The sequence below is a fragment of the Ovis canadensis genome, chromosome 15 (assembly GCF_042477335.2).
Source record: "Ovis canadensis isolate MfBH-ARS-UI-01 breed Bighorn chromosome 15, ARS-UI_OviCan_v2, whole genome shotgun sequence".
NCBI lineage: Eukaryota > Metazoa > Chordata > Mammalia > Artiodactyla > Bovidae > Ovis > Ovis canadensis.
The window spans coordinates 53,211,728-53,237,387 of NC_091259.1; the positions used below are offsets into that span (position 1 = coordinate 53,211,728).

General features: G+C 41.2%; 1 protein-coding gene across 2 annotated transcripts in view; it reads right to left on the bottom strand.

Annotated features, from left to right (window-relative positions):
• Positions 1 to 25,660, bottom strand: part of SYT9 (synaptotagmin 9) — a 210,149-nt gene that overhangs the window by 115,461 nt on the left and 69,028 nt on the right. For both annotated transcript variants that reach the window (XR_011249350.1, XM_069554537.1), the window contains exon 3: positions 15,402 to 15,948. Coding sequence is in view for 1 of the 2 variants with exons in the window: in XM_069554537.1 (XP_069410638.1) it covers positions 15,402 to 15,948 (547 nt within the window). In the remaining variant the exon portion in view is untranslated. The remainder of the gene's footprint in view (positions 1 to 15,401; positions 15,949 to 25,660) is intronic.

Below are 25,660 nucleotides of genomic sequence, written 5' to 3' on the forward strand. Positions count from 1 at the left end.
TCTTTGCCAACTCCACCTTCAGTGATGTCTCACTGGTAGCTTGAAATCAGCCCTTCTGGGAGAGGAGATGAGCAAATGCTACAAATCGGGTCCCCTTCTAATCGCCCAACTCTAGCCAGTTGTTAATACATCTATGACACCACTGAATGTGACAAACTTGTAGTGTCATATGATAACAACTTAAGACTCACAGTATAATGGAATGAAACAGAATTAAATCAACAAACTTCTTCAGTCAGGAGATTGCTTGCCCCACATGCCTTCAACTGTGAGAAGCAAGCATCCTGGGCTTCCCTGATTACTTTCATCTTCCCTGAGTGGTTCCGAGTATCCACATTTATCAGGTACAGAAATGGCCCCAGGGCCCTGGCAGATGGAACAGGGAGACTCCTAAATCAACTACTGCAAAATATCAGACTTTGCAACCAGTCACAAAGTCCAGTTTTTGTGTAAATGCAAGGTTTTAGAATTTATAACATTAGAAGAAGGTCTGTATGCTCAGTCACTCAGTCATGTCCGACTCTTTGAAACCCCATGGTTTCAAAGCCTGCTCCCTGCCAGGCTTCTCTGTCCATGGGACTTTCCAGGCGAGAACACTGGAATGGGTTGCCATTTCTTCCTCCAGGGTATCTTCCCGATCCGGGGGTCAAACCCACTTCTCCTGTGTCACCTGCATTGCAGGCAGATTCTTTACCACTGAGCCACCAGGGAAGCCAGCAAAAGAAGGTTATGCTGCTGTAAAGTACACCCTATCCTTTTATGAACTGGGATTGATACTGGCAAAGAGGGAACCTTGTGACTTCCACTGGTACCATGTGACAGCACTAGCACCTCCTCCAAATTAGAGTCTAGCTGAGAGGACCATAGGTTCTAGAGAAAGCCTCTGAACCAGTTTCTATGGTTTTCTTCTCATGGAGAGAAATTCCTGAAGTGCTCACTGCCTATTTCCCAGGGAGCCAGTGATGAGTGGGGTGTACTAAAACTGCAGAGACCATGCAGACACAGCAGTCAACGCTCACCAGACCACTAAACTCACTCCCTCACAACTCTGGCCTTCCCCAGATACTATATTCTCTCGATACACATGCTACAAAACTGCCATTATATACTATTATTGATTGATCTGGTTTCAACAGTTGAGAAGTTTAATTAAACTACCATTTTTACACTCAATAATTGCCTTTTGTTCCTTCACAGGAAGGCGTGAGGATTAATTTTTATTTGACTGCTACCATTTATAAAACTCACAATCTCCTTAGAGAAATAAAGAACAAAATTTAAAAATTAGTTAATAGATTCAGCTTTGCATAACACTCCCCCAAACAAACCAGTCCCTATTGTCTCACCAGATTAGCCCCTCATGAGAAACTTCATTTTAGTCAGTTAGTGCTTATTAATTATTATCATTTCCAGATATAATTTCAGAGGCTAAGCACAGAGTAGTGAACAAGTTGTTAAGGTCTTTGCACTTACAGGTCTAACAGGAAAGAAAGAAAATTGAACAAATACATAAAGTATAATGACATAAGAATAAAATCTGTATGTATGGTGACATGTTAACTAGACTTACTATGCTTATCATTTGGCAATATATACAAACACAAATGATTATGTTGTACACCTGAAACTAATGTTGTCATTTATACTTCAATTAAATCTTTTAATAAAACATATACATTATTCACATAACAACAATAATAAGAGTAAATAAACACGCATTTTAAAGTCATATATACGGACAAAAAAGACATGATGATATAATAATAGAAATATAGAATATCATGGGAGCATTCGCCCAGAAAAACCTTTCCCAATCCAGGGCTCATATAAGAGTTGTTCAAGGAAGTGGCATTTAAGTTGGAATCTAAAAGCTTAGTATGAAATTAACCAGGAAAAGAGGGGAAAGAAAAGTACAACCGCATATATGGTAATTTTGAGACATCTTTTCTTGAACAGACTAAAATGGCTATTGAAAAACAATATGACGCCCTATTTGGCCATGATTCAGCTACGTGACCCTGGCTGACTCAATGGCCCTCCACTTCAGTTTAATGTGCTAAATGAAGATTTAGGATTACAGGATCTCTTAAGGCTCTTTCTCTATTGGACTGTGAGGCACTTAACTGTGAGGCAGTTATGTTAATAAATAATAGATACACATATACATAGATTATTATTTAGTTAGTACAAGTGAAAAGTGCTCTTTTGAAGAGGACTTGAGCAACTGAAATCAGATTGATTATATTCTTTGAAGCCAAAGACGGAGAAGCTCTATACACTCAACAAAAACAAGACCAGAAGCTGACTGTGGCTCAGATCATGAACTCCTTATTGCCAAATTCAGACTTAAATTGAAGAAAGTGGGGAAAACCACTAGACCATTCAGGTATGACCTAAATCAAATCTCTTTATGATTTTACAGTGGAAGTGAGAAATAGATTTAAGGGACTAGATCTGATAGAGTGCCTGAGTAACTATGGACGGAGGTTCATGACATTGTACAGGAGACAGGGATCAGCGATCAATGCAAAGAAATAGAAGAAAATAACAGAATGGGAAAGACTAGAGATCTCTTCAAGAAAATTAGAGATACCAAGCGAACATTTCATGCAAAGATGGGCTCAATAAAGGACAGAAATGGTCCATACAGAAGCAGAAGATATTAAGAAGAGGTGGCAAGAATACACAGAAGAACTACAAAAAAGATCTTCACGACCAGATAATCATGATGGTATGATCACTCACCTAGAGCCAGACATCCTGGAATGTGAAGTCAAGTGGGCCTTAGAAAGCATCACTACGAACAAAGCTAGTGGAGGTGATGGAATTCCAGTTGAGTTATTTCAAATCCTGAAAGATGATGCTGTGAAAGTGCTGCACTCAATATGCCAGCAAATTTGGAAAACTCAGAAGTGGCCACAAGACTGGAAAAGGTCAGTTTTCATTCCAATCCCAAAGAAAGGCAATGCCAAAGAATGCTCAAACTACCACACAATTGCACTCATCTTACATGCTAGCAAAGTAATGCTCAAACTTCTCCAAGCCAGGCTTCAGCAACATGTGAACCGTGAACTTCCAGATGTTCAAGTTGGTTTTAGAAAAGGCAGAGGAACCAGAGATCAAAATGGCAGAGGCAGAGGAACCAGAGATCAAATCGCCAACATCCGTTGGATCATCGAAAAAGCAAGAGAGGTCCAGAAAAACATCTATTTCTGCTTTATTGACTATGCCAAAGCCTTTGACACAATAAACTGTGGAAAATTCTGAAAGAGATGGGAATACCAGACCACCTGACGTGCCTCTTGAGAAACATATATGCAGGTCAGGAAGCAACAGTTAGAATTGGACATGGAACAACAGACTGGTTCCAAATAGGAAAAGGAGGAAGTCAAGGCTATATATTATCACCCTGTTTATTTAACTTCTATGCAGAGTACATCATGAGAAACGCTGGGCTGGAAGAAACACAAGCTGGAATCAAGATTGCCGGGAGAAATATCAATAACCTCAGATATGCAGATGACACCACCCTATGGCAGAAAGTGAAGAGGAACTAAAACGCCTCTTGATGAAAGTGGAAGAGGAGAGGGAAAAAGTTGGCTTAAAGCTCAACATTCAGAAAACGAAGATCATGGCATCTGGTCCCATCACTTCATGGCAAATAGGGGAAACAGTGGAAACAGTGTCAGACTTTATTTTGGGGGGCTCCAAAATCACTGCAGATGGTGACTGCAGCCATGAAATTAAAAGACGCTTACTCCTTGGAAGGAAAGTTATGACTAACCTAGATAGCATATTGAAAAGCAGAGACATTACTTTGCCAACAAAGGTCTGTCTAGTCAAGGCTATGGTTTTTCCTGTGGTCATGTATGGATGTGGGACTGTGAAGAAAGCTGAGTGCAGAAGTATTGATGCTTTTGAACTGTGGTGTCGGAGAAGACTCTTGAGAGTCCCTTGGACTTCAAGGACATCCAACCAGTCCATTCTAAAGGAGATCAGTCCTGGGTGTTCATTGGAAGGACTGATGCTGAAGCTGAAACTCCAATACTCTGGCCACCTCATGCGAAGGGTTGACTCATTGGAAAAGACTCTGATGCTGGGAGGGGTTGGGGGCAGGAGGAGAAGGGGACGACAGAGGATGAAATGGCTGGATGGCATCAACAACTCGATGGACATGAGTTTGGGTAACTCCAGGAGTTGGTGATGGATAGGGAGGCCTGGCATGCTGCGATTCATGGGGTCGCAAAGAGTCGGATACGACTGAGGAACTGAACTGAGCTGAGCTGAGCAATATAGCATACACTGTTTCAAATATAGGGTGGATGATCACAGAAACTCCTCCAAGTAAAAATACTAGATTATAAAATTCTTTTTAATGAGTGCAGTGCTCAGAGAAAAGAATTTCTCAGTGCCAAAAACAATGAGAAAGCATAAATCTACAGAAGTAACCTGTGGAGCTGCAGTCTGAATGGAGGTGATTGTGAACTTGGGTGGCCTAGTGCCTAGGTTTTAGAGCACTGTGGAAGAATCCTGCATGAAGGCTGGAGTACTAAAGACTGAGGGTCACACCCTTAAAGTATAAACAAAATAGAACTTCTGCCCTAAATAAGTAGATACCGGAAATACATCCTGTTTTGGACTTAAGGTAATGGAAGCAACAGTACGTGAACCATGAACTTCTAGATGTTCAAGCTGGTTAGAAAAGGCAGAGGAACGAGAGATCAAATCACCTACATCTGGCGGATCATTGAAAAAGCAAGAGAGTTCCAGAAAAATATCTACTTTTGCTTCATTGACTATGCCAAAGCCTTTGACCCTGTGGATCACAAAAAGCTGTGGACAATTCTTAAAGAGATGGGAATACCAGACCACCTGACCTGCCTCCTGAGAAATCTGTATGCAGGTCAGGAAGCAACAGTTAGAACTGGACATGGAACAACCGACTGGTCCCAAATCAGGAAAGGAGTATATCAAGGCTATATACTGTCACCCTAATTATTTAACCTATATGCAGATAAGTTCTCTTATATCATGAGAAATGCTGGGCCAGATGAAGCACAGCAGGAATCAACATTGCCGGGAGACATACCAATAACCTCAGATATGCAGATGACACCACCTTCATGGCAGAAAGCGAAAAACTAAAGAGCTTCTTGATGAAAAGTGAAAGGAGAGTGAATAAATTGGCTTAAAGCTCAACATTCAGAAAACTAAGATCATGGCATCCGGTGCCATCACTTCATGGCAAATAGATGGGGAAACAATGGAAACAGTGACAGATTTTATTTTGGGGGGCTCCAAAATCACTGCAGATGGTGATTGCAGCCATGAAATAAAAGATGCTTGCTCCTTGGAAGCAAAGTTACGACCAACCTAGAAAGCATATTAAAAAGCAGAGACATTACTTTGCCAACACAGGTCAGTCTAGTCAAAGCTATGGTTTTTCCAGTAGCCATGTATGGATGTGCAAGTTGGACTATAAAGAAAGCTGAGTGCCAAAGAATTGATGCTTTTGAACTGTGGTGTTGGAGAAGACTCTTGAGAGTCCCTTGAACTGCAGGGAGATCCAACCAGTTCATCCTAAAGAAATCAGTCCTGAATACTTACTGGAAGGAATGATGCTGAAGCTGAAACTCCAATACTTTGGCTCCCTGATGAGAAGAAGTGACTCATTTGAAAAGACCCTGATGTTGGGCAAGATTGAAGGCAGGACGAAAAGGGGATGACAGAGGATGAGATGGTGGATGGCATCACTGACTCGATGGACATGAGTTTGAGTAAGCTCTGGGAGTTGGTAATGGACAGGGAATCTGGTATGCTGCAGTCCATGGGGTTGCAGAGAGTCCGACACAACTGAGTGACTGAACTGAACTGAAGCAAAAAAAAACCTTTCAGTTTCTAACTGTTAATACAAGGCTGTACTTACACTGTTGGACTCTATATCCAGCCTACTTTGTTGTAAAAAAAAAAAAAAAAGACTCAAGCTCAATAATTTAAAATTAGTCCATGTTGGTAGTTCTCCTAGGCACTTAGTAGAAGCAATCACAAATAATATCTCAAGGAATGAACTTTATATTAAAAGCCTGAAAGTGTCTACTGATAAAATTCTAAGCTAGATGAGCTCACAATCACAAATAACTAAATCCAAGAGTCAACAAGGCACAATGAGTAAGAGCTGATGGAAATGTCAAACAAAAGAAGCAGAGCTGCAAAGATTACAGCTATTGGAATTATGGACAGCAGAGTATAAAATGATGCTAAAGCTGAAACTCCAGTACTTTAGCCACCTCATGCGAAGAGTTGACTCATTGGAAAAGACTCTGATGCTGGGAAGGATTGGGGGCAGGAGGAGAAGGGGACGACAGAGGACGAGATGGCTCGATGGCATCACTGACTCGATGGAAGTGAATCTGAGTGAACTCCGGGAGTTGGTGATGGACAGGGAGGCCTGGCGTGCTGAGATTCGTGGGGTCGTGAAGAGTCGGACACAACTGGCTGACTGAACTGAACTGAGTATAAAATACTTATATATGAAATTATAAAAAAATTGAAAGCATGTTAAAAAAGAGAGAGGCTCTCAAATGTATGTTAGGCAAATGTGAAAATGGAGCAAATAATACTTCTACAAATGGAAAAAAGTAAATGGCCAAGACTTTCCCAAAACTGGTAACAGGAAACAATCTCAGATTCAGGAAACCCAGCAAATCCCAATCAGGATAAATAAAATAAAGGTCCACTTAGCAGTGTTACAGTTACACTACAGAACACTAAACAAGAAGGCAAGATCTGAAACCAGTAAGAAAGAAAAGAAACATTACATACGAAGGAATAAATCTTAGACTAAATGTTGACTTCTCTGAAGGAGCGATGGTTGGAAAACTATGGGATGATAGCCAAAATCAGAGTAAATTGAGACTTTTATTCCCCAACCCCCAGTTTTTACATCCTGAAAAATGATCTAAGAATGACAGCAAAATAAAGACGTATTCAGGATATTCGGGACTATGGCTTTCAGTTTAAGGTTACTGGCAGCCTATGGATACTCCAAGGAAGGCATCCAGGGGAATAAATATCCCGAACTCACTCTCCTCCCTTCCTTATTTTCTGAACTTTATGGGGTCGCAAAGAGTCAGACATGACTTAGCGACTGAACAACAACAAATCAGAAGCTAGACAGTAAGGGGGCCTTTTCAGTTTGAAGAAAAATAAACAAAAATCCCAAAGTGTCTGCTGCTGCCAAGTCACTTCAGTCATGTCAGACTCTGTGTGACCCCAAAGACGGCAGCCCACCAGGCTCCTCCGTCCCTGGGATTCTCCAGGCAAGAACACTGGAGTGGGTTGCCATTTCCTCCTCCAAAGCATGAAAGTGAAAAGTGAAAGTTAATTTGCTCAGTCGTGTCTGACTCTGTACGACCCCATAGACAGCAGCCCACCAGGCTCCTCTGTCCATGGGATTTTCCAGGCAAGAGTACTGGAGTGGGGTGCCATTGCCTTCTCCAAAGTGTCTAGGGGCACTGAATACAAACAAATGGGAGGCATTCAAAATCATTCACTCAAATAGATTTTTTTTTTTTTTTTTGGCCAAGCTGCACAGCATGTAGGATCTTAGTTCCCCGACTAGGTGCTGAACCCTCACCCTCTACATTGAAGATGCAGAGTAATAATCACTGGATAGCCAGAGAAGTCCCCCAAGTAGTTTTATAAATCAAGAATTACCTTGATTTCAAGCCATTCAAGAAAGTAAATTACACACATTGCTCATGAGCACAGATGCAAAAAACGCTAAACGAAATAGCAAACTGAACTCAGCAATGTGTAAAATGCAATATATCAAGGCAAGTCTGGATCATATTAAGAATACGAGACTGACTTAAAATTAGAAAATGATCAATGTAACTGACCAAAACAGTAGATTAGAATGAAAAAAAAGAAACCCATAAGATCATCAGTTCAGTTCAGTTCAGTTGCTCAGTCATGTCCGACTCTTTGCGACCCCATGAATCACAGCATGCCAGGCCTCCCTGTCCATCACCATCTCCCGGAGCTCACTCAGACTCACGTCCATCGAGTCAGTGATGCCATCCAGCCACCTCATCCTTGGTCGTCCCCTTCTCCTCCTGCCCCCAACCCCTCCCAGCATCAGAGTCTTTTCCAATGAGTCAACCCTTTGCATGAGGTGGCCAAAGTATTAGAGTTTCAGCTTTAGCATCATTCCTTCCACAGAAATCCCAGGGCTGCTCTCCTTTAGAATGGTCTGGTTGGATCTCCTTGCAGTCCAAGGGATTCTCAAGAGTCTTCTCCGACACCACAGTTCAAAAGCATCAATTCTTCAGCACTCAGCCTTCTTCACAGTCCAACTCTCACATCCATACGTGACCACAGGAAAAACCATAGCCTTGACTAGACGGACCTTAGTCGGCAAAGTAATGTCTCTGCGTAAGATCATAGCATTTGATAAAATGAATGTTTAGGATAAAAAGGCTTAGGTAAAGGGAACCCTTGTACACTATGGGTGGGAATATAAGCTGGTGCTGCCACTACAGAGAACAGTAGGAAGGTTCCTTAAAAAACTGAAAATAGAGCTGCTACATGATCCCGCAATCCCACTCCTGGACATACATCCAGAGAAAGTGAAAATCGCAGCTAGAAAAGATACATGACTGCAGCGCTATCCACAACACCCAAGAGATGGAAACAATACAGGCGCTCATCAACAAACAGCTGGATTAAGCTGTGGTATATATCCAACGGAATATTACTCAGCCATAAAAATGACAAATATTGCCATTTGAAGTAATATAGATGAACCTAGGAAAATTATGCTTAGTGAAGTTATACAGAGAAAGACAAACAGTATGATGGTATCACTTACATATGTAATCTAAAAAATAATACAAATGAATCTATATACAAAATAGAAACACACTCATAGGCAAGAGGAAACAAACTTATGGTTACCAAAGGAGGGAGGGAAAATTAGGAATATGGAGTTAACAAACACAAATACTATACATAAAAAAGTAACAAGGATTTACTGAATCGCACAAGGGATTATATTCAATATCTTATAATAACTTACAATGGAATATAATCATAAGAATAACTGAATCACTATGCTGTAAACCTGAAACTAACACAGTATTATTAATCAACTAAACTTCAATTTAATTAGAGGTTCAGTCAACTAGGAAGAGAGGTGTACATTAAAAAAAATTATTTATTTAGCTGTGCCACGTCTTAACTGCGGTACACAGGATCTTTGATCTTCACTGTGGAATGTGGGATCTTTACTTGTGGCATGCAGACTCTTAGTTGCAGCATGTGGGTCCTTGTTTGCTGACTAGTGATTGAAACCTGGTCCCTTCATTGGGAGACCAAAGTCTTAGCCACTGGACCACCAGGGGAGTCGTTGAGGAATACATTCTTGACGTGACAGACATCCAAGATGCAGATGATATAGATATGATACATCTATATCGAAACCATACTGAACGGGAATGTTAAAGACATTCCATTTAAAAGAAGGAACAAGTCAAGAATGACTAGCACCACAATTATTATTCAGCATTGCGTGGGAAATTCCAGTCTGTCCACTAAATTAAAAATAAGCACACAGATTAGAAAAAATAACTATCATAATTCACATGACTGATTATCTACAAAGAAAATTCAGAAGAGTCTATAAATTATAAAAGTGAGAAGAGCTTTACAAAATGGCTAAATAGAAGATAAACATACAAAATTTAAACTGCATTACTATACAGCAACAAGAGTTAGAAAATGCAATTTTAGAAAAGATACTACTTAAAATAACAAAAAGTAAGATACCTGGTAATCAAACTAACAAAATATTCGACACATGAAAGACATCATCATTTAGGAAAGTATAAGCTTTGCATGAAAGACTTTAAGGGAGAACTAAATAAATGGAGAGATGTACCATGATCATGAAGACTCAGTATCACAAAAGATGCAAAAATTCCATGAATTTACCTATAGACATCGTAGAAGTTCAAACAAACACCAGAAAGAAATTTTAATTTGACAATATGATTCTAACATTTATGAGAAAAGCTAAGTGTGGGCCAAGATTGAACTGAAGAAAAAGTAGGCTGGATGACTTTCTCTTCTAGACATTAAAGCTTATCATAGAATGGTAGTAATTTACAAATAGTGCTATTGGTAGAGACATTCAAACAGAAATATGGATAAAAGAGAGAATTCAGAAACAGATTCTTCATATATAGAGACGTAATCAGGATAGAGCTCATACTGCAGATTATTGGGAAAATATGCCATAAAATTGCTTATTTATATAGAAAAAGAAGTATGGCTGTCTTATGGACTGAATGTTTGTGTCCCTCAAATTCATATACTGAAGTCCTAAACCCCAGTGACTGCAGCCATGAAATTAAAAGATGCTTCCTCCTTGGAAGAAACGCTATGACCAACCTAGACAGAATATTAAAAAGCAGAGACATTACTTTGCCAACAAAGGTCAGTCTAGTCAAAGCTATGGTTTTACAGTAGTCATGTATGGATATGAGAGTTGGACCATAAAGAAAGTTGAGTGCTGAAGAATTGATGCTTTTGAACTGTGGTGTTGGAGAAGACCCTTGAGAGTCCCTTGGACTGCAAGGAGATCCAACCAGTCCATTCTAAAGGAAATCAGTATTGAATACTCATTGGAAGGACTGATGCTGAAGCTGAAACTCCAATACTCTGGCCACCTGATGCGAAGAACTGACACACTGGAAAAGACCCTGATGCTGGGCAAGATTGAAGGCAGAAGAAGGGGATGACAGAGGATGAGATGGTTGGATGGCATCACTGACTCAATGGAAATGAGTTTGAGCAATCTCTGGGAGTTGGTGATGGACAGGGAAGCCTGGCATGCAGTAGTCCATGGGGTCACAGGGTCAGACACAACTGAGAGACTGAACTGAACTGACCGACCCCCCACTATGGTGGTATTTGGGTTCTCTGGGAGGTTATTATGTTTAAATGACATCAGGAAGGTGAGGCCCTCATGGTGAGATTATTGTCCTTCTAAGAAGAGGAGAGGTGGACTAAAATCATAATTAAGAAAGGCAAAACATTAAAATTTCTAATAAAAACATTGGAAAATATCTTTATGAATAGGGTAAGAAAGGATTTCTTAAATAAGATGGAAAAGTGCTAACTTACAATGGAGAATATTGATATATTTTATTGCATTAAATTTAAGAACCTCTATTGATCAAAATACACCATCAAGTGAGTATAAAGGCAGCCATAAATGGAGAGATGATGTTTGTAATACATACAACCAACAAAGGATTGCATCTATATATATAGGGAAAAAAAACAATAAAAAGTGCTGAACAAACATTTAGCAAGGAAGGAAATGTGAATGACCAATGAACATATCAAAGGACCATTAACCTTGGCAACCAAGAATACACAAATCATATTTACATGCATGTACATACAAATCATATTTACACGCATGTTTACATATTAAACAGTGTGACAATTCCAAGAGTCAGTGAGAATGTGGAGCATTAGGAACTGTCATACCTCAGCAGGAGGATCGACTTGTACAGCCATGATGGAAAAACGAACTTGGCACTGCCTAGAAAATTTGGACATATGTGTATATTTCCTCTATCAGGGCTACTTCCTAGAGAAATTAATGCACGTGTGAATCAGGACACGTGCACAAAACATGTTCTCTGTAGTATTATTCAGAACCATAAAAAAACTAATCACAACCCAAATATCATCAATACAAAAGAACTAATTAATGTATATAACACAATGAAAATTTATATAGTAATGAAAATAAATGAACCATGGTTCCATTCATCTCTGTTGTTAAATGTCACGATCAATGTAGACTGAAATAAAAGGGCAAAGAAGAGCTATGAAAAGCAGAAACAGACAAAACTGAAGAATATATTATCTTACAAATAAAGTTCAGGATAGTGGTTTCCTCTTGGCAGGAATGGGCTAAAAGAATGTGATGGGGGAGGACAACCCAGGGGTCATCATCAGTACTTGGTGGTGGTCTGCTCTTCAGCTGAAGGGTGGGTCGTGCCTGTTCTTCTCATCATCCCCTCATTAGTCTGTACATGTATAGTATGTATACTGTGTGGCATACATGTGTATTATAAAAATGAAACCTTGGTAAATCTCAGACTTTCCTTCTCAGTCTTTGTACAAAGTCACATTTAAAAAAGCAGTTAGAACAGCCCCAAAATGTAATTTTTCAAACAAAATTTTTTTAAATGGTAGATTATGAAACAACCTGTAATTCCTTTCTTAGGACATCCTTTCTCCTGCTGGCCATCCAGACGCCATCAACGTTCAGAATATTTATTGTTGGCTGAGGGAACAACTGAGAGTTTCAAAGCCTTTAGCCTTAATGGTTTGCCTCCTTGATAAATAATTTCACATTCTCCTCAACTCTAGGGAAGCCCAGGATTCTCCATCAGTGGAGTCTCCCACCACAGTCATGGCAAAGGGTGACAATGGCAGTGATCTCAGGACCCAGAGGCCTCTGCAGGCCCCCATTCTTTACTTTCACCCCATGGGAGACTGCTTCAGGAGTCCTGCCCACCAAGGGTCAGTTTATGCAGACTTTCATCAGCCACTGTGCACTCCATGTTATGCTTCCCACAAAATCTCTAGAAGGCAGCTCACAGCAGGATCCCTGATGAGATTTCCAGTTATGTTATGGAATCCTAGAATCCATTAGTCAAAAAGTTAAAAAAAGATGTCACACTAGATGACGTGACTGATGTCTCTGTACCACGGCTCATCATTGTTGGCCAGAAGTCTCTTAGCTTACACACAGGCAATTTGATAAGAACTCCAGTGAGATGGTTCATTCTTGAGCCATTCGTTGCTTAATATCAGTAGCCTGCTCCCACTGCCCTCTTCTTTTAAGTTCCTAGCACTGCCTTCTGATTTTGCCAGTTGGGATTTAGGATACAACCCTTACCACCAACAGCAACCATTTTTGGGTTTACAAATATCACAACCTTTCAAGTTTTAAGAGGTGTGTTCCTTCCCCAATCTCCTGTCACCTTAATTTCATCATCTGATGTTCTCTGCTTCTTCTCCAGTTCCTTCTTTTCTTTCCTCATCATTATAATAAAGGCCAGCAAAACTCCATGCTTCACTTTGCTTATTTGAGTAGCAGGACAAAGTTGGCCTGCTATCACACAGCACGTGAAGAGAAGGTGTCCCTTGCAACATGAGTCCCCAGTTGACAAAAGTGGCTGAGATGGGTCACTGGGCAGAGATTTTATGTGTTCTCTTCTTGAGTGGAGTAAGAGTCTTTCACTAAATGGGCTCCAAACTCTAGCTAGATCATTATCCAAGCAGCACAAGGATTATGGTGCTTGGTGTCTTGGATGCCAAGGCAGAGAAAGAGAATGATATTCCCTTCAGAAGATGAACTAACAAAGTTACCTGAGCAAATCTGCACAGGGAAAAGACATGAGTGGTCTTAAAATATCAGAGTCCCCTAAGATGGCACAATTTTCCTTTCTATTTCAGGAGTGTCAGTACCCCTCTGCAGGATAGTAAAACAGATGCAAACGGAGTGAAAATACCACCATTTTGATCTCATGTCTAGATGTAAACATGGATATAAGGCAGGAATACACAGTACTTCTGCCCTCTCTCCTGGGCTCTAAAAAGGATTTGACCTTGTATAGATTAGTTTGGCCAATATCTGTAGATCTTTTCAGACAGATCTCCTTGCAACTTTGATTCTGTATTTTAAAATGTGGTGCCAACTTTTCTCCATCATTCTCACTTCTGGGATTAAAGCTGAAGATGTGATGATCATGAGAAATGTTCCTGAGCTGACCTGAGACCATGGCAAGCGCTTAATGCTCTCAGAGAGTCAGGCAACGTACCCTCAGCTACAGATAACAGCTAACAGGATGCCAGGATCCACTTAACACAAACAAACCTAAGACAGTTCTAAAGAAAATAAGGTAAGGAGGGCAGATAATATCTAACGTCTATTAGGGAATTGCCTAGGAACCAGGAAGTAGAAAAGAGAGAATGTTACTTTTCAATATTGCTTTCATGAGCAATTCTTAGAAACCACAAAATGAGTATTGTGAAAGGCTGTTTCTGGAAAGGCACAAGGAGGTTTCCAGAAAAATATCTACTTCTGCTTCATTGACTAGGCTAAAACCTTGGACTGTGTGGATCACAACAATCTGTGGAAAATTCTTAAAGAGATGGGAATACCACACCACCATACCTGTCTCCTGAGAAACCTGCATGCAGGTCAGGAAGCAGCAGTTAGAACTAGACATGAACAATGGCCTGGTTCAAAACTGGAAAAGGAGTACGCCAAGGCTGTGTATTGTTACCCTGCTTATTTAACTTATATGCAGAGGATATCATGAGAAATACTGGGCTGGAAAAAGCACAAGCTAGAATCAAGATTGCTGGAAGAAAATATCAATAACCTCAGATATGCAAATAACACCACCATTATGGCAGAAAGCAAAGAAGAACTAAAAAGCCTCTTGATGAAAGTGAAAGAGGAGAGCGAAAAAGTTGGCTTAAAACTCAATATTCAAAAAACTAAGATCATGTCATCTGGCCCCATCCCTTCATGGCAAATAGATGGGAAAACAATGGAAAGAGTGACAGACTTTATTTTCTTGGACTCCAAAATCACTGCAGATGGTGACTGCAGGTGTGAAATTAAAAGACACTCCTTGGAAGAAAAGTTATGACCAACCTAGACAGCATATTAAAAAGCAGAGACATTACTTTGTCAACAAAGGTCCATCTAGTCAAAGCTATGGTTTTTCCAGTAGTTGTATATGTATGTGGGAGTTGGACCGTAAAGAAAGCTGAGCACAGAAGAATTGATGCTTTTGAACTGTGGTGTTGGAAAAGACTCTTGAGAGTCCCTTGGACTGCAAGGAGATCAATCTAGTCAATCATAAAGGAAATCAGTCCTGAATACTCATTGGAAGGACTGATGCTGAAGCTGAGACTCCAATACTTTGGCCACCTGATGAGAACTGACTCGTTAGAAAAGGCCCTGATGCTGGGAAAGACCGAAGGCAGGAGGAAGAAGGGGACAACAGAGGATGGGATGGTTGGATGGCATCCCCGACTCAATGGACACGATTTTGAGCAAGCTCCAGGAGCTGGTGAAGGACAGGGAAGTCTGGCACGCTGCACTCAATGGGGTCGCAAAGAACTGGACACGACTGAGGGACTAAACTGAAGATTTGAAGCAATAGCTTTAAGTACAGTGAGATAAATTTTGTACTCTACCCCTCAAATAAAATAAGGTGTAACTAATCTGTTTGCATGCTGACCTAAAAGCTCCCCCCTCCCCACCCTCAACCAAAATGAAGAAATGTTAGACTCACGTTGGTGACATATTCGATATCCTTCCACAGGATGCACTCCCTGGGAAAATCAGCCAAGTCTAAGAAGTGATCCACCACCACTTGGCCAATTAAGTCATGGCGAGAGAACCTGTCAAAGTCATAGACAGAGAAGTGAAGCTTCCTGGCTGCAAGGTCATTGTAGGGAACTGGAAATAAAAACACTTCATCAAACACCGGGTTCAGGGTCTTTCTGTGAACTTTAGTCTGGTGTTTGGTCTTCCGATCGGGAAGCAAATATATCTTGACATAGGGATCTGAAGTCCCAGAAAAGTCCTTGGCGGGCAAGTTGACAGCTTTGTGGATCTTCACTATGAGCTGCTCTAAGTCACAGTCATATTTTAAAATGAAGTTCAGTTTCCCACAGGATTTACTGTTACTCCTTCTCCCGTCATCGTTATCCAACGACCTCTGCTTATATAACTCCGGTTTAATTCGACCAATGCCAGTCAACTGTTCCTGTTTTTGAAGTTGTTGGATATTGAAGTCTGGGTTTGACAGGTTGAGTTGTCTTCGGATTGAATTGTGCCTTGAATGAAGAGCAAGAGAGAACAAAGTTATAACCTCATTAGCTCTGGGTCTTTCACAAACCTGTGCCTGGGATGTAGGTGGACTGCTACATACTATTAGAAGTTTAGATTTGTAGGCTTTTTTTAAATCTAAATTCAAAATGCCTGTCAATGTGAGTAGGCAGTTCCCCAAGGCTTGAAGCTCAAAACAGAGGCCTGGGCATCTGGAAGTGCTCTTACTAACATGTGACCTTGAAGGGTTTAACGTACTTTCTAAGCTGTCTAATATGAAATTAGAGAAGCTTATTCAGCTGGTGGGAGGTAAAGACTTGCACAAACTGGTTTAGAAAATAAAATTATTCTCCTTAATATATAGTATGGTCCTGAAACTGAAATAGTTAGCTATGTGGTATCTTAAACAGAATGGATATTTTTCTAAATTATATAGAATTTCCTGGCACTGGTTTTTAGCCTACTGAGGATTCACATTCTCATGGGATAAGTCAAATCATTTCATCACAAGAACATAGTCTTTGCTCTTCTGGAAATGTATGTGACAGGATGCATCTGTTGGTAGGGGATTCTGTTGACTCTGAAAGATACAAGTGCCAGCTCCATGACTGTACTTCCATCGTACCACGTGGGTGACAAGTGATGAGGAGGGAGGGTTTTATTCCTATAATAAACACTGAGACATAAAAATTAAAGGTAAGCTATTATAAATCTATATATGGATTCAGTTAGAGAAGGTTGAACACTGGTATTACAAATTAAATATTTGCTATCAGAATCTATATTTTCACCCTATAAGCTTGCTGGTTCGGGTTAAAAGTTTTCCTGAAAATCTCTTTGCCATATGTATGGGTCCTCACAAACTGAGAGAAGTAGTCATTACACAGAAAGCTGTCTTTAAGGTTATTTTGTTCGTTTTAGTTCATAGCTATTATATTGTATTTTGTCTCTCAATCACCTTAATTAAAATAGCTCCTCTTCACCAGAAGGTAAAAGGGAATAATCAAACTGTCTCCAAGGCATTAGTAAATAGTTGGAGAGACAGAGTAAACACTGGAGTTTGTCTTCTTTTCCTTTCTTTGGACTACTTTATGAAATGAAGGTGCAAATATGGGATTAATAGGCCCTGAAACATATTTAAAATTATTCTCCCTTGTGATAGAGATGCTATGATGCTAAACATTTCTCTTCATCCTAAAATACCCTCCTGATTACTAATCACTCACAAGGTACAACAAAAGCACAATTACAGAGCTGTCACTTGGACTTGTCACAGCCAACAGTCTACACTCAGCCATACACATTCCCACATGTGCAAAAACTGTGTGGCCTGAACGTTTCTCTTGTGGAATTTTAATTTCTTACAAAGAAATCCACTCACCATCTTAAGTTTTCTTTGCATCTTTTGATTTTTCAAGGATGGAAGGGGAGAGTCGGGTGGACAATGATAAAGCTCTCTGTGCTAGCACCCAGGTCAGTCCCTGTCTAGATGGTGAACCTTTGCAGTGCTAGACTAGAGAGTTTTAATCCTGCTCTACTGGGATTTCTGGGCAGAAAGGCCCCCAGTGGGCAGCAAACCTCAATCTCCACGCAGGGGTCATAAGTGGCTGGAACCAGCTTTGGTTTCCTCTGCTGGTGATTTTTCTCTCCAAGCTGGGTTCAAACAAGGGCCCTGCTTGAGTCTGCAGTCAGTTCCCACCTATGATGGGCAATCCTGGGTGCTATACAGTTAGTCAGGCTGCTACTGCTGCTGCTAAGTCGCTTCGGTCGTGTCCGACTCTGTGCGACCCCATAGTCTACAGCCCACCAGGCTCCCCTGTCCCTGGGATTCTCCAGGCAAGAACACTGGAGTGGGTTGCCATTGCCTTCTCCAATGCATAAAAGTGAAAAGTGAAAGTGAAGTCGCTCAGTCGTGTCTGACTCCTAGTGACCCCATGGACTGCAGTCTACCAGGCTCCTCTGTCCATGGGATTCTCCAGGCAAGAGTACTGGAGTGGGGTGCCATTGCCTTCTCCAGAAGTTAGTCAGGGGTGCAGTTTAAATACTAAAAGTGCATCTTCAAGACCTACGAGATGTGCCGTCTTGGCACCAACGTCTATGAGGGAACACGGGTCCTGTGTCTACTCCGGTGCAACCCCTGCCACTCTGCTGCCACTTTTCTCCTGAGGTGGTTGCCTGAGCAGACTCTGTGCCTAAAAGCCTAACTGCGAGGTTTTTGAGTCATGGCTTTGGCCTCCTCACAGCAGCATTTTGTCTTATCTCTCATCTACAAGACTAAACCTGCCATGTACACTTTAATTTAAAATATATGAACTTGGCTGCTTGGCAATGGAACATATTCTGTTTTACTCTCACATTTTCTTAGACATGAAATCTGGAGAGAAATAAATCCTATGTGTTCTGCTCTTCTAACCAGGATGGATTGCCAGGGGGTGGAGGGGAATGGGCTAGGGAGGGCATTATGCAGAGATTTGTACTTCAAAGACCAAAGTAACAGCCCATTACCTCAGAATCCAACTGCACAGGAGGACTCCATTCCAAATTCCAAGAGAGCTGAAGATTCTTTTGAAAAATCAAGCACAGGTACGAATACTACTGTTTACCCAAATGTTTTACACAACTAGTTTCAGTCTCAACCTTTTCCCTCCTATTCAGGATCACACATACTATTGGGAAACCAGTTGAATTCAACTGTAAGGAAGTGGCTTAAAGCAGATGGCAAAGACTGTAACAGGCCACGACAGTGCTCACTCCCCATTTCCCTCAGGAAAGAGTGAGTGGTGACTGGAGTTGGGGGCATGGACCAGCAAAGCTCAGAGCAGCCAGAGAACCAGGGTAACCCATCACCCTGCTGCCTAAAGTCAGCAGCTAGAAAGGAGAGCAGGGAGGCTTCCCCCAGGGACACAAAGGAGAAGATGAGGTGGAGGAATTGGAAAATCAATATTCCACAGTTTCCATGGGCTACTTAAATGGAGGCAGGAGGAAAAAGCAAATCAAAAGCAGAAAAGAGGAAAGATAAAGAACAGAATGTCATGACCTGAGCTCCCCTCAAGATGAAGGGTCCAAAACAGTCAGTGGAGGTGGGCCTCCAGTGTAAAGTAGAGCCCCTCCCCAGGGTAAGGATCTGGAATTCCGCCTAGGGACGCAGAGGGAATGTAGCAAGCTTTCTCCACCTCTTGCCCCACTCAAGGTGGGCAGAAGCCATTTTCCTGTTGTGAAACAGGCAAGGAAGAGGACATCACCATTGGACTTGGCTGACCCAGACATGAGCCAGAAGACTGGTGGCTAACCCTGGAGAATGCCCAATTTCCAAGATGACCAACCAAATCTGCAAAGCTGATTTCCCACAACAAGCTCAAAAACACACTTTCAGGCCTGAAGGAATGTGAGCCTGTGCTGAGTTGAGCCAAGGGTAAGGAGAGGTAGGTAGATGCCTATACACAAAAGGATTCCCCCTCTCCTTCCATCAAATTTGAATTAACCAGTTCTAGGATCCCACTCTAAGTCTCCAGATAAAGTCTCAGTCACCCAAAAAGCCAGCCACCTCCAACGGATCTTAAGAAAGAGGACATTACTACAATTTAACAAATTTGAATGTGCAAAGTAAGAGGTCAGGTAGGGAGGAAGGGAGAGAGAGACAAAGCCTTGTTACTGCCTTTCAGGAAATGCCTGGCCAGGGGGTGAAGAGAGAGTTGTACACTAACATAAGTCAGGGCAGAGGGGATAAGAACTGACTGGATGTTAGGGAGAGGGATAAAGAAAGGCCTCTGACTTGGGAAATTGTCACGGTACTTGGAGACCGTTCTTGAGCAGAGCCTGCCTACTTGATCTGGCCTCCCACTTCTCAGCCTCCCAGCTGATGCTGTAGACCTCAATGGGGAAATTAAATTTTCCTCTTGGGGCCCAGCTCTTCAGCACGATAGGACCTTCAGCTCTTCTGCCCCAGCAGCTTTCCCCTCACACATGCCCACATCTTCCCTTCCAGGTTCTGTGTTAAGAACCAGAATTCAGAATTTCCCTTCCATCGCTGGGTTTCCCATGCAACCACAGACAAGAGTATACTCTTTCACCCTCCCTCATCTCAGGGACCACATCTCAGAGAGGAAACCTGGCTTACCCCTTCCCTGGTTTGGGACACTGGTGTTTGAAGGCTTTGGGGACCAAAGACAGGAAAGAAAGAAGCAAACAGTGACTTCAGAACCATCATGGGTTTCTTTACAAAGTTCAAATCAACAATTTGGAAACAGGAAACTGGCCTTCCTGGAATCTTCCCTTGTGAAACAGAGGGGAGGGTCTGGTTGTTCTGAATCACAAATGGACACAGAAGAAGGGGGAGTAGTAGACAAACAGACACAGTTAACTGACTACAACAGCAGGAGGAAATGGGATTCAGAGGCTTACAGAGTGAGTAAGATGATGGAGATGCAGGTAGCAGGCCTTGGTGGGTGGAGGTGTGGGCTCAAATGCTGCTGCATACATGAAGCCTGTCTTGCTCCCCCCACCCTCAGCCAAGATAAAAAGGCACGAAACCTTGGTGTCACCTTCAAGTATTTTATTCTGTTACTAAAATGAGCCTATGTCTACCAACACTTTCTCTGAAGTGTTCACGTGTCTAGAGTAAATATATAAATGCCATGGACATAGTAGTTCCTGATAATTATCCCAGTAGAGAAAATACACATTTATATCTCGTTTCAGGGTCTCATGGAAGTTGAGAGAGGTCTAGGCAACTTTTATTTTTGAAGATGTCAGTTTATTAAAATCTGAAGACATAACTAAAAGACTAATTCAAAACATAACGTTGGAAATGTTTACATCTAATCAGTGTTCTCAACATATTAAAAAATATATATATATAGCTTAATAAACCTGTGCTACTCCTGGAGTAATTACAACATTTAATCCTAACGTACCACTTACTGGAGTTGTGGCCAGTAATGACATTTAGAGGACTCAAATTGTCGTCTTCTTTCAATTCTGCCAGAGTATTTCTGTGACTCTACAGATTACTTAGTTCAGAGGCAAGTTCAAAAGTCTCTGAACTTACTTTTTGACAAATTCAAAAGTAAGGCTCTGAATGAATGTGAGACCTGGGACAAGTCACCTTCCATTGGTTTCATATCATTACAGGCTCCACTCAGTTTATACTTTTAGTGCTTTGTCACTTTTGTCATCAGAACACAAGAAAAATGGCCTGATACTGATGAATGCATTTTGTCAGTCATTCATGAAAAATTCCACTATGTGTGAGACGCTGCACTAGGTGTTACATACATCAGTTCAGTCGCTCAGTCGTGGCCGACTCTTTGTGACATGGACTGCAGCACGCCAGGCCTCCCTGTCCATCACCAACTCCCCGAGTTTACTCAAACTCATGTCCATTGAGTCGGTGATGCCATCCAACCAACGATCTCATCCTCTGTCGTCCCCTTCTCTTCCCGACTAAATCTTTCCCAGCATCAGGATCTTTTCAAATGAGTTGGTTCTTCGCATCAGGTGGCCAAAGTATTGGAGTTTCAGCTTCAGCATCAGTCCTTCCAAAGAATACCCAAGACTGATCTCCTTTAGGATGGACTGGTTGGACCTCCCTGCTGTCCAAGGGACTCTCAAGAGTCTTCTCCAACACCATAGTTCAAAAGCATGAATTCTTCGGTGCTCAGCCTTCTTTATAGTCCAACTCACACCCATATGTGACTACTGGAAAAACCACAGCTTTGACTAGACAGACTTTAGTTGACGAAGTAATGTCTGCTTTTTAATATGCTGTCTCGGTGGGTCATAACTTTTTCCCCAAGGATCAAGTGTCTTTTAATTTCATGGCTGTAGTCACCATCTGCAGTGATTTTGGAGCCCCCCCCCGCAAATAAAGTCTGTCATTGTTTCCATTGTTTCCCATTTATTTGCCATGAAGTGATGGGACCAGATGCCATGATTTTAGTTTTCTGAATGCTGAGTTTTAAACCAACTTTTTCACTCTCCTCTTTCACTTTCATCAAGAGGTTCTTTAGTTCTTCGTTTTCTGTCATCTGCATATCCACGGTTATTGATATTTCTCCTGGCAATCTTGAGTCCAGCTTGTGCTTCCTCCAGCCTAGCATTACTCATGATGTACTCTGCATATAAGTTAAATAATAAGCAGGGTGACAATGTACAGCCTTGATGCACTCCTTTCCTGATTTGGAGCCAGTCTGTTGTTCCACGTCCAGTTCTAATTGTTGCTTCCTGACCTACACAGGGAGATGCAAAGCAGATCTGGTCTTTGAACTCACAGAATTCATAATCTAGAGTGGGATATAGCTAATAAACAAACAACTGTGTAGTCAGAAATAGATTTTAATCCTGTGAGGAAGTGAAAGTAAGGCAACTTGCAGAAGAATAAAGAGTGAGAAGGAGTGGAGGAAAGACTATGTACTTCAGACAGGTGGTCAGGGAACTCCCCGTAGCTCAGATGGTAAAGAATCTGCCTGCAATGCAGAAGACTTGGCTTTGATCCCTGGGTGAGGAAGATCCCCTGAAGAGGGGAATGACAACCCACTCCAGTATTCTTGCCTGGCAAATTTCATGGGCAGACCATGGAGTTGCAAAGAGTTGGACACGACTGAGCAAATTTCATTCATTCAAGGAAACTTTTCTGAGGAGGTGACATCTAAGATGGAACATTAAGGCTGCAAAGGAGCCTGACATGGAGAGACACATTCCAGGCTGATGGAATAGCATTTATGAAGGTCCCAGGGCAGGAAATGGCAGGTATACTGAAGAAAGCAAGAGCAAAGCTAGTGTAGATGGAGATGGAATGCGATGAGCTTTTTCGGGTAGGGTCTCTTAACTGAGTCCAGGCTAGTGGCATCCTCTGGGGTTGTGCCACGTGGTGGCCCTGGCTGGAGGTGAGGCCTATAGCTGGTAGCAAGAGACTATGGTGGTACGACACAGGGCCTTAACAGACCTGGTAAGAAGCTTGTGGTATGGAACTTGAAATTTTTATAAAACCAAAGTGTTATAAAAGAAATTGAGAAGACTTAAAACAGATTGGACTTTCATGTTGGGTCATGAATCAGGAAATGGGTTAGATGGTTTTTCAAGGATCCTTCTATTTTGAGGACTCAGGGATTTTCACATATTTGGAGTAGAGACCTTTAAAATGTTCTGGTACTGAAAAGTTCTAAAAAAAAAAAAAAAACACATTCCCAGGATATTAGGTCATTATACAAAAGGGATTTCATCCAAATTGAAAGGAATTAGTAGGAATTTTGGAGGGTCTAACAGTAACTGAGCTAATCAGAAACAGAAGGCAAACATGCCTATCTTGGAAGAACAACAGAAAGTCATCCTGACCAGAAATATTCTTAGAAGATATAGCAAAACTCATCGTTAGGACGTTCCCAAAGGCAGTGGTGGGAGCCATACATATCTAAGCTGAAGGGGCCAGGTGACAGTAGGATTTCCAAAGCAAATGTCATGGCAGAAGCTGTGCCAGTCTCTGTGACAAGTGGGGAGGCCTTAACTGGGAGTCCAAGCGTTGCATGTTCTGGGCTGAGCATGTGCCCAGGGAACTTTGGGACAAACGGTAACAGCTGCAGGAGGGAAGCAGTATGAGAGAGACAGCAGTGAGAAAGTAAAGATCATAATGAGAAAGAAGGGAGTAGAAATAATAACTAGCAACGCAGACTGTTTACAGCCATCTCAGCAAGAGTAACTTCCCCACCCACCACAAATATGGTATGAAAAATGCTACTTAAAAAAGGATGTTAAAAATGTTCTGGAGTATCAAGGAAATTTCATTCATTTCCCCCACTTTGTCAGTAAAAAGGCTTTGTGTGTGTGCGTTTATAGCACAACTCTAGAAGAATTATAAGACCATACCCTTCTCATTATGGTAAGACCATGAGTCAAAGATACGTATTTCTAGACATAACCCATAGAATCAGGTCAGCAGTAATTTAGATAAGAATGTGTGAAATGCAAAATGATGCAAATTATCAGTATTAGGTCAAATACAGCTGGAAAGAGTTTAGTTGTCATATGGGACTCAAATATTACTAAACAACTTTAGATATCAGAAGAGAGAATTTAATTGCATGACTTCAAAACTAAAATACATCAAAATGTAAATGCATGGATAATTCCTTCCCTTTCTCTTTATTTTTGTTTTCCTTCTACCCAGTTTCTATAGGTCAGTGGTAAAGATATCTACAGTTTTTAGTTTTAAATAAAATCTATTCTTTGATATGCAGGTTATGTATGTATTTTCTAGAATAAACACTAATAATTATAGTGATATGATTGCAATCAATTCTCTAGAATTATGGCAGAGTCCTCAGACCTTTCATCTAATAAAAACACAGTACTATTACACCATATTGATGGAACCCAGATCAGAAAAATTAACATGCAGAGTAAAACTCAACAGGAGACAATTTCAGTGGAGACTCCATCTGAAGGCCCTACTTACTGAAGCACTGAGAGGATTTTATTATGAGTCTGCACCAATGAACAAACTCCAAGGCAGCATCAGACAGAGCTCTAGTTATATTTAAGTCTTGAATCTGAAGAGAAGCCCTAATGATAAAATCTGAAGATTTCTTCTAAACCAAATGGCAAACAACCATCCATTTCTTCACAGAGGAATATTTTAGATAAAGTTCCTTGATTCAGAATTGGAAATGATGCTAAAATAGGTTTTGGAAAAAATTAAATTACAGACTGTCATATTCCATCCCACTTAATGTGAATGAGCAGAGCCTCTAGGATAAACTTGATTAACATAAAAAGGGTAAAATCTTCTAGAGGACAAATAAAAAAGATTTTTTTAAAAATAACTGCAAACTGTGCTTGTACTTTTCAAATAACAGCACATGCTATTCCTCCAGCTATCACTCAAGCAAATATTTTTCATTTTAAAGAAAGTCGCTTTCTTAGTCTCTTTTCCTGAAGCCTTATTGAGAGTGAATTTTTATATACAGTGATTCAGAATTGGCTGTTTAGCCTCAAAGCTATCTTTATGCATCCGAGTCCTGGAAGGGGCAGGTCTCAGTGATGATGATGATAATGACAGCATCACCAAAAACAAAACAGCAGCTCACGGTGTGGAGCAGCCACTAGGTGCAGGCCTGTGCAAGGCATGTGACATGCATGTCAGCATCTCATTCTCAAAACCACCTATCTCTGTTCCTCTTACACAAGAGAAACAGAAACAGATGAAGGTTAAATAATTTGTCCAATATCACACCTGCAGGTAAAGCTAGTTCACTGGCCCGAAGAGCCCTTGCTTTTCGTCACTGCACTGTATTACTTCTCTACAGTGCAAAAGCACAAAGATCCAGCCCATGGAAAGACAGTGACACCAGGCCTAGGTTCTCTGTAGTCCTTGAAAAGCCTGGAGATGGACAAAGACCTCCAGCCACCGTGTGGGACTCTATGGAAACCCTGTGTGTGGTAGCTGGGCTAGGCTAGAGGCGCAGGGAATCAATTTCATAGCACTACAAGAGCAGCATGGAAGAGAGGCTAAAAACTTGGGCTCTGGTGGTATTTGAACAGGGGTTCACACCCTGACCTGGGTGCTTACCAATTTATGACTTCGTTTCTTAATTTCCTTAAGTTTCTTCCTCTGTGAGATGAAAATGATAATAGGATCTGTTTCACACAAAGTTGTGAGCAATGATAAAATAATACACATAAAGTTCTTGGATAGTCTTTGATATGGAAAGTCTTAGCAATGTTAAC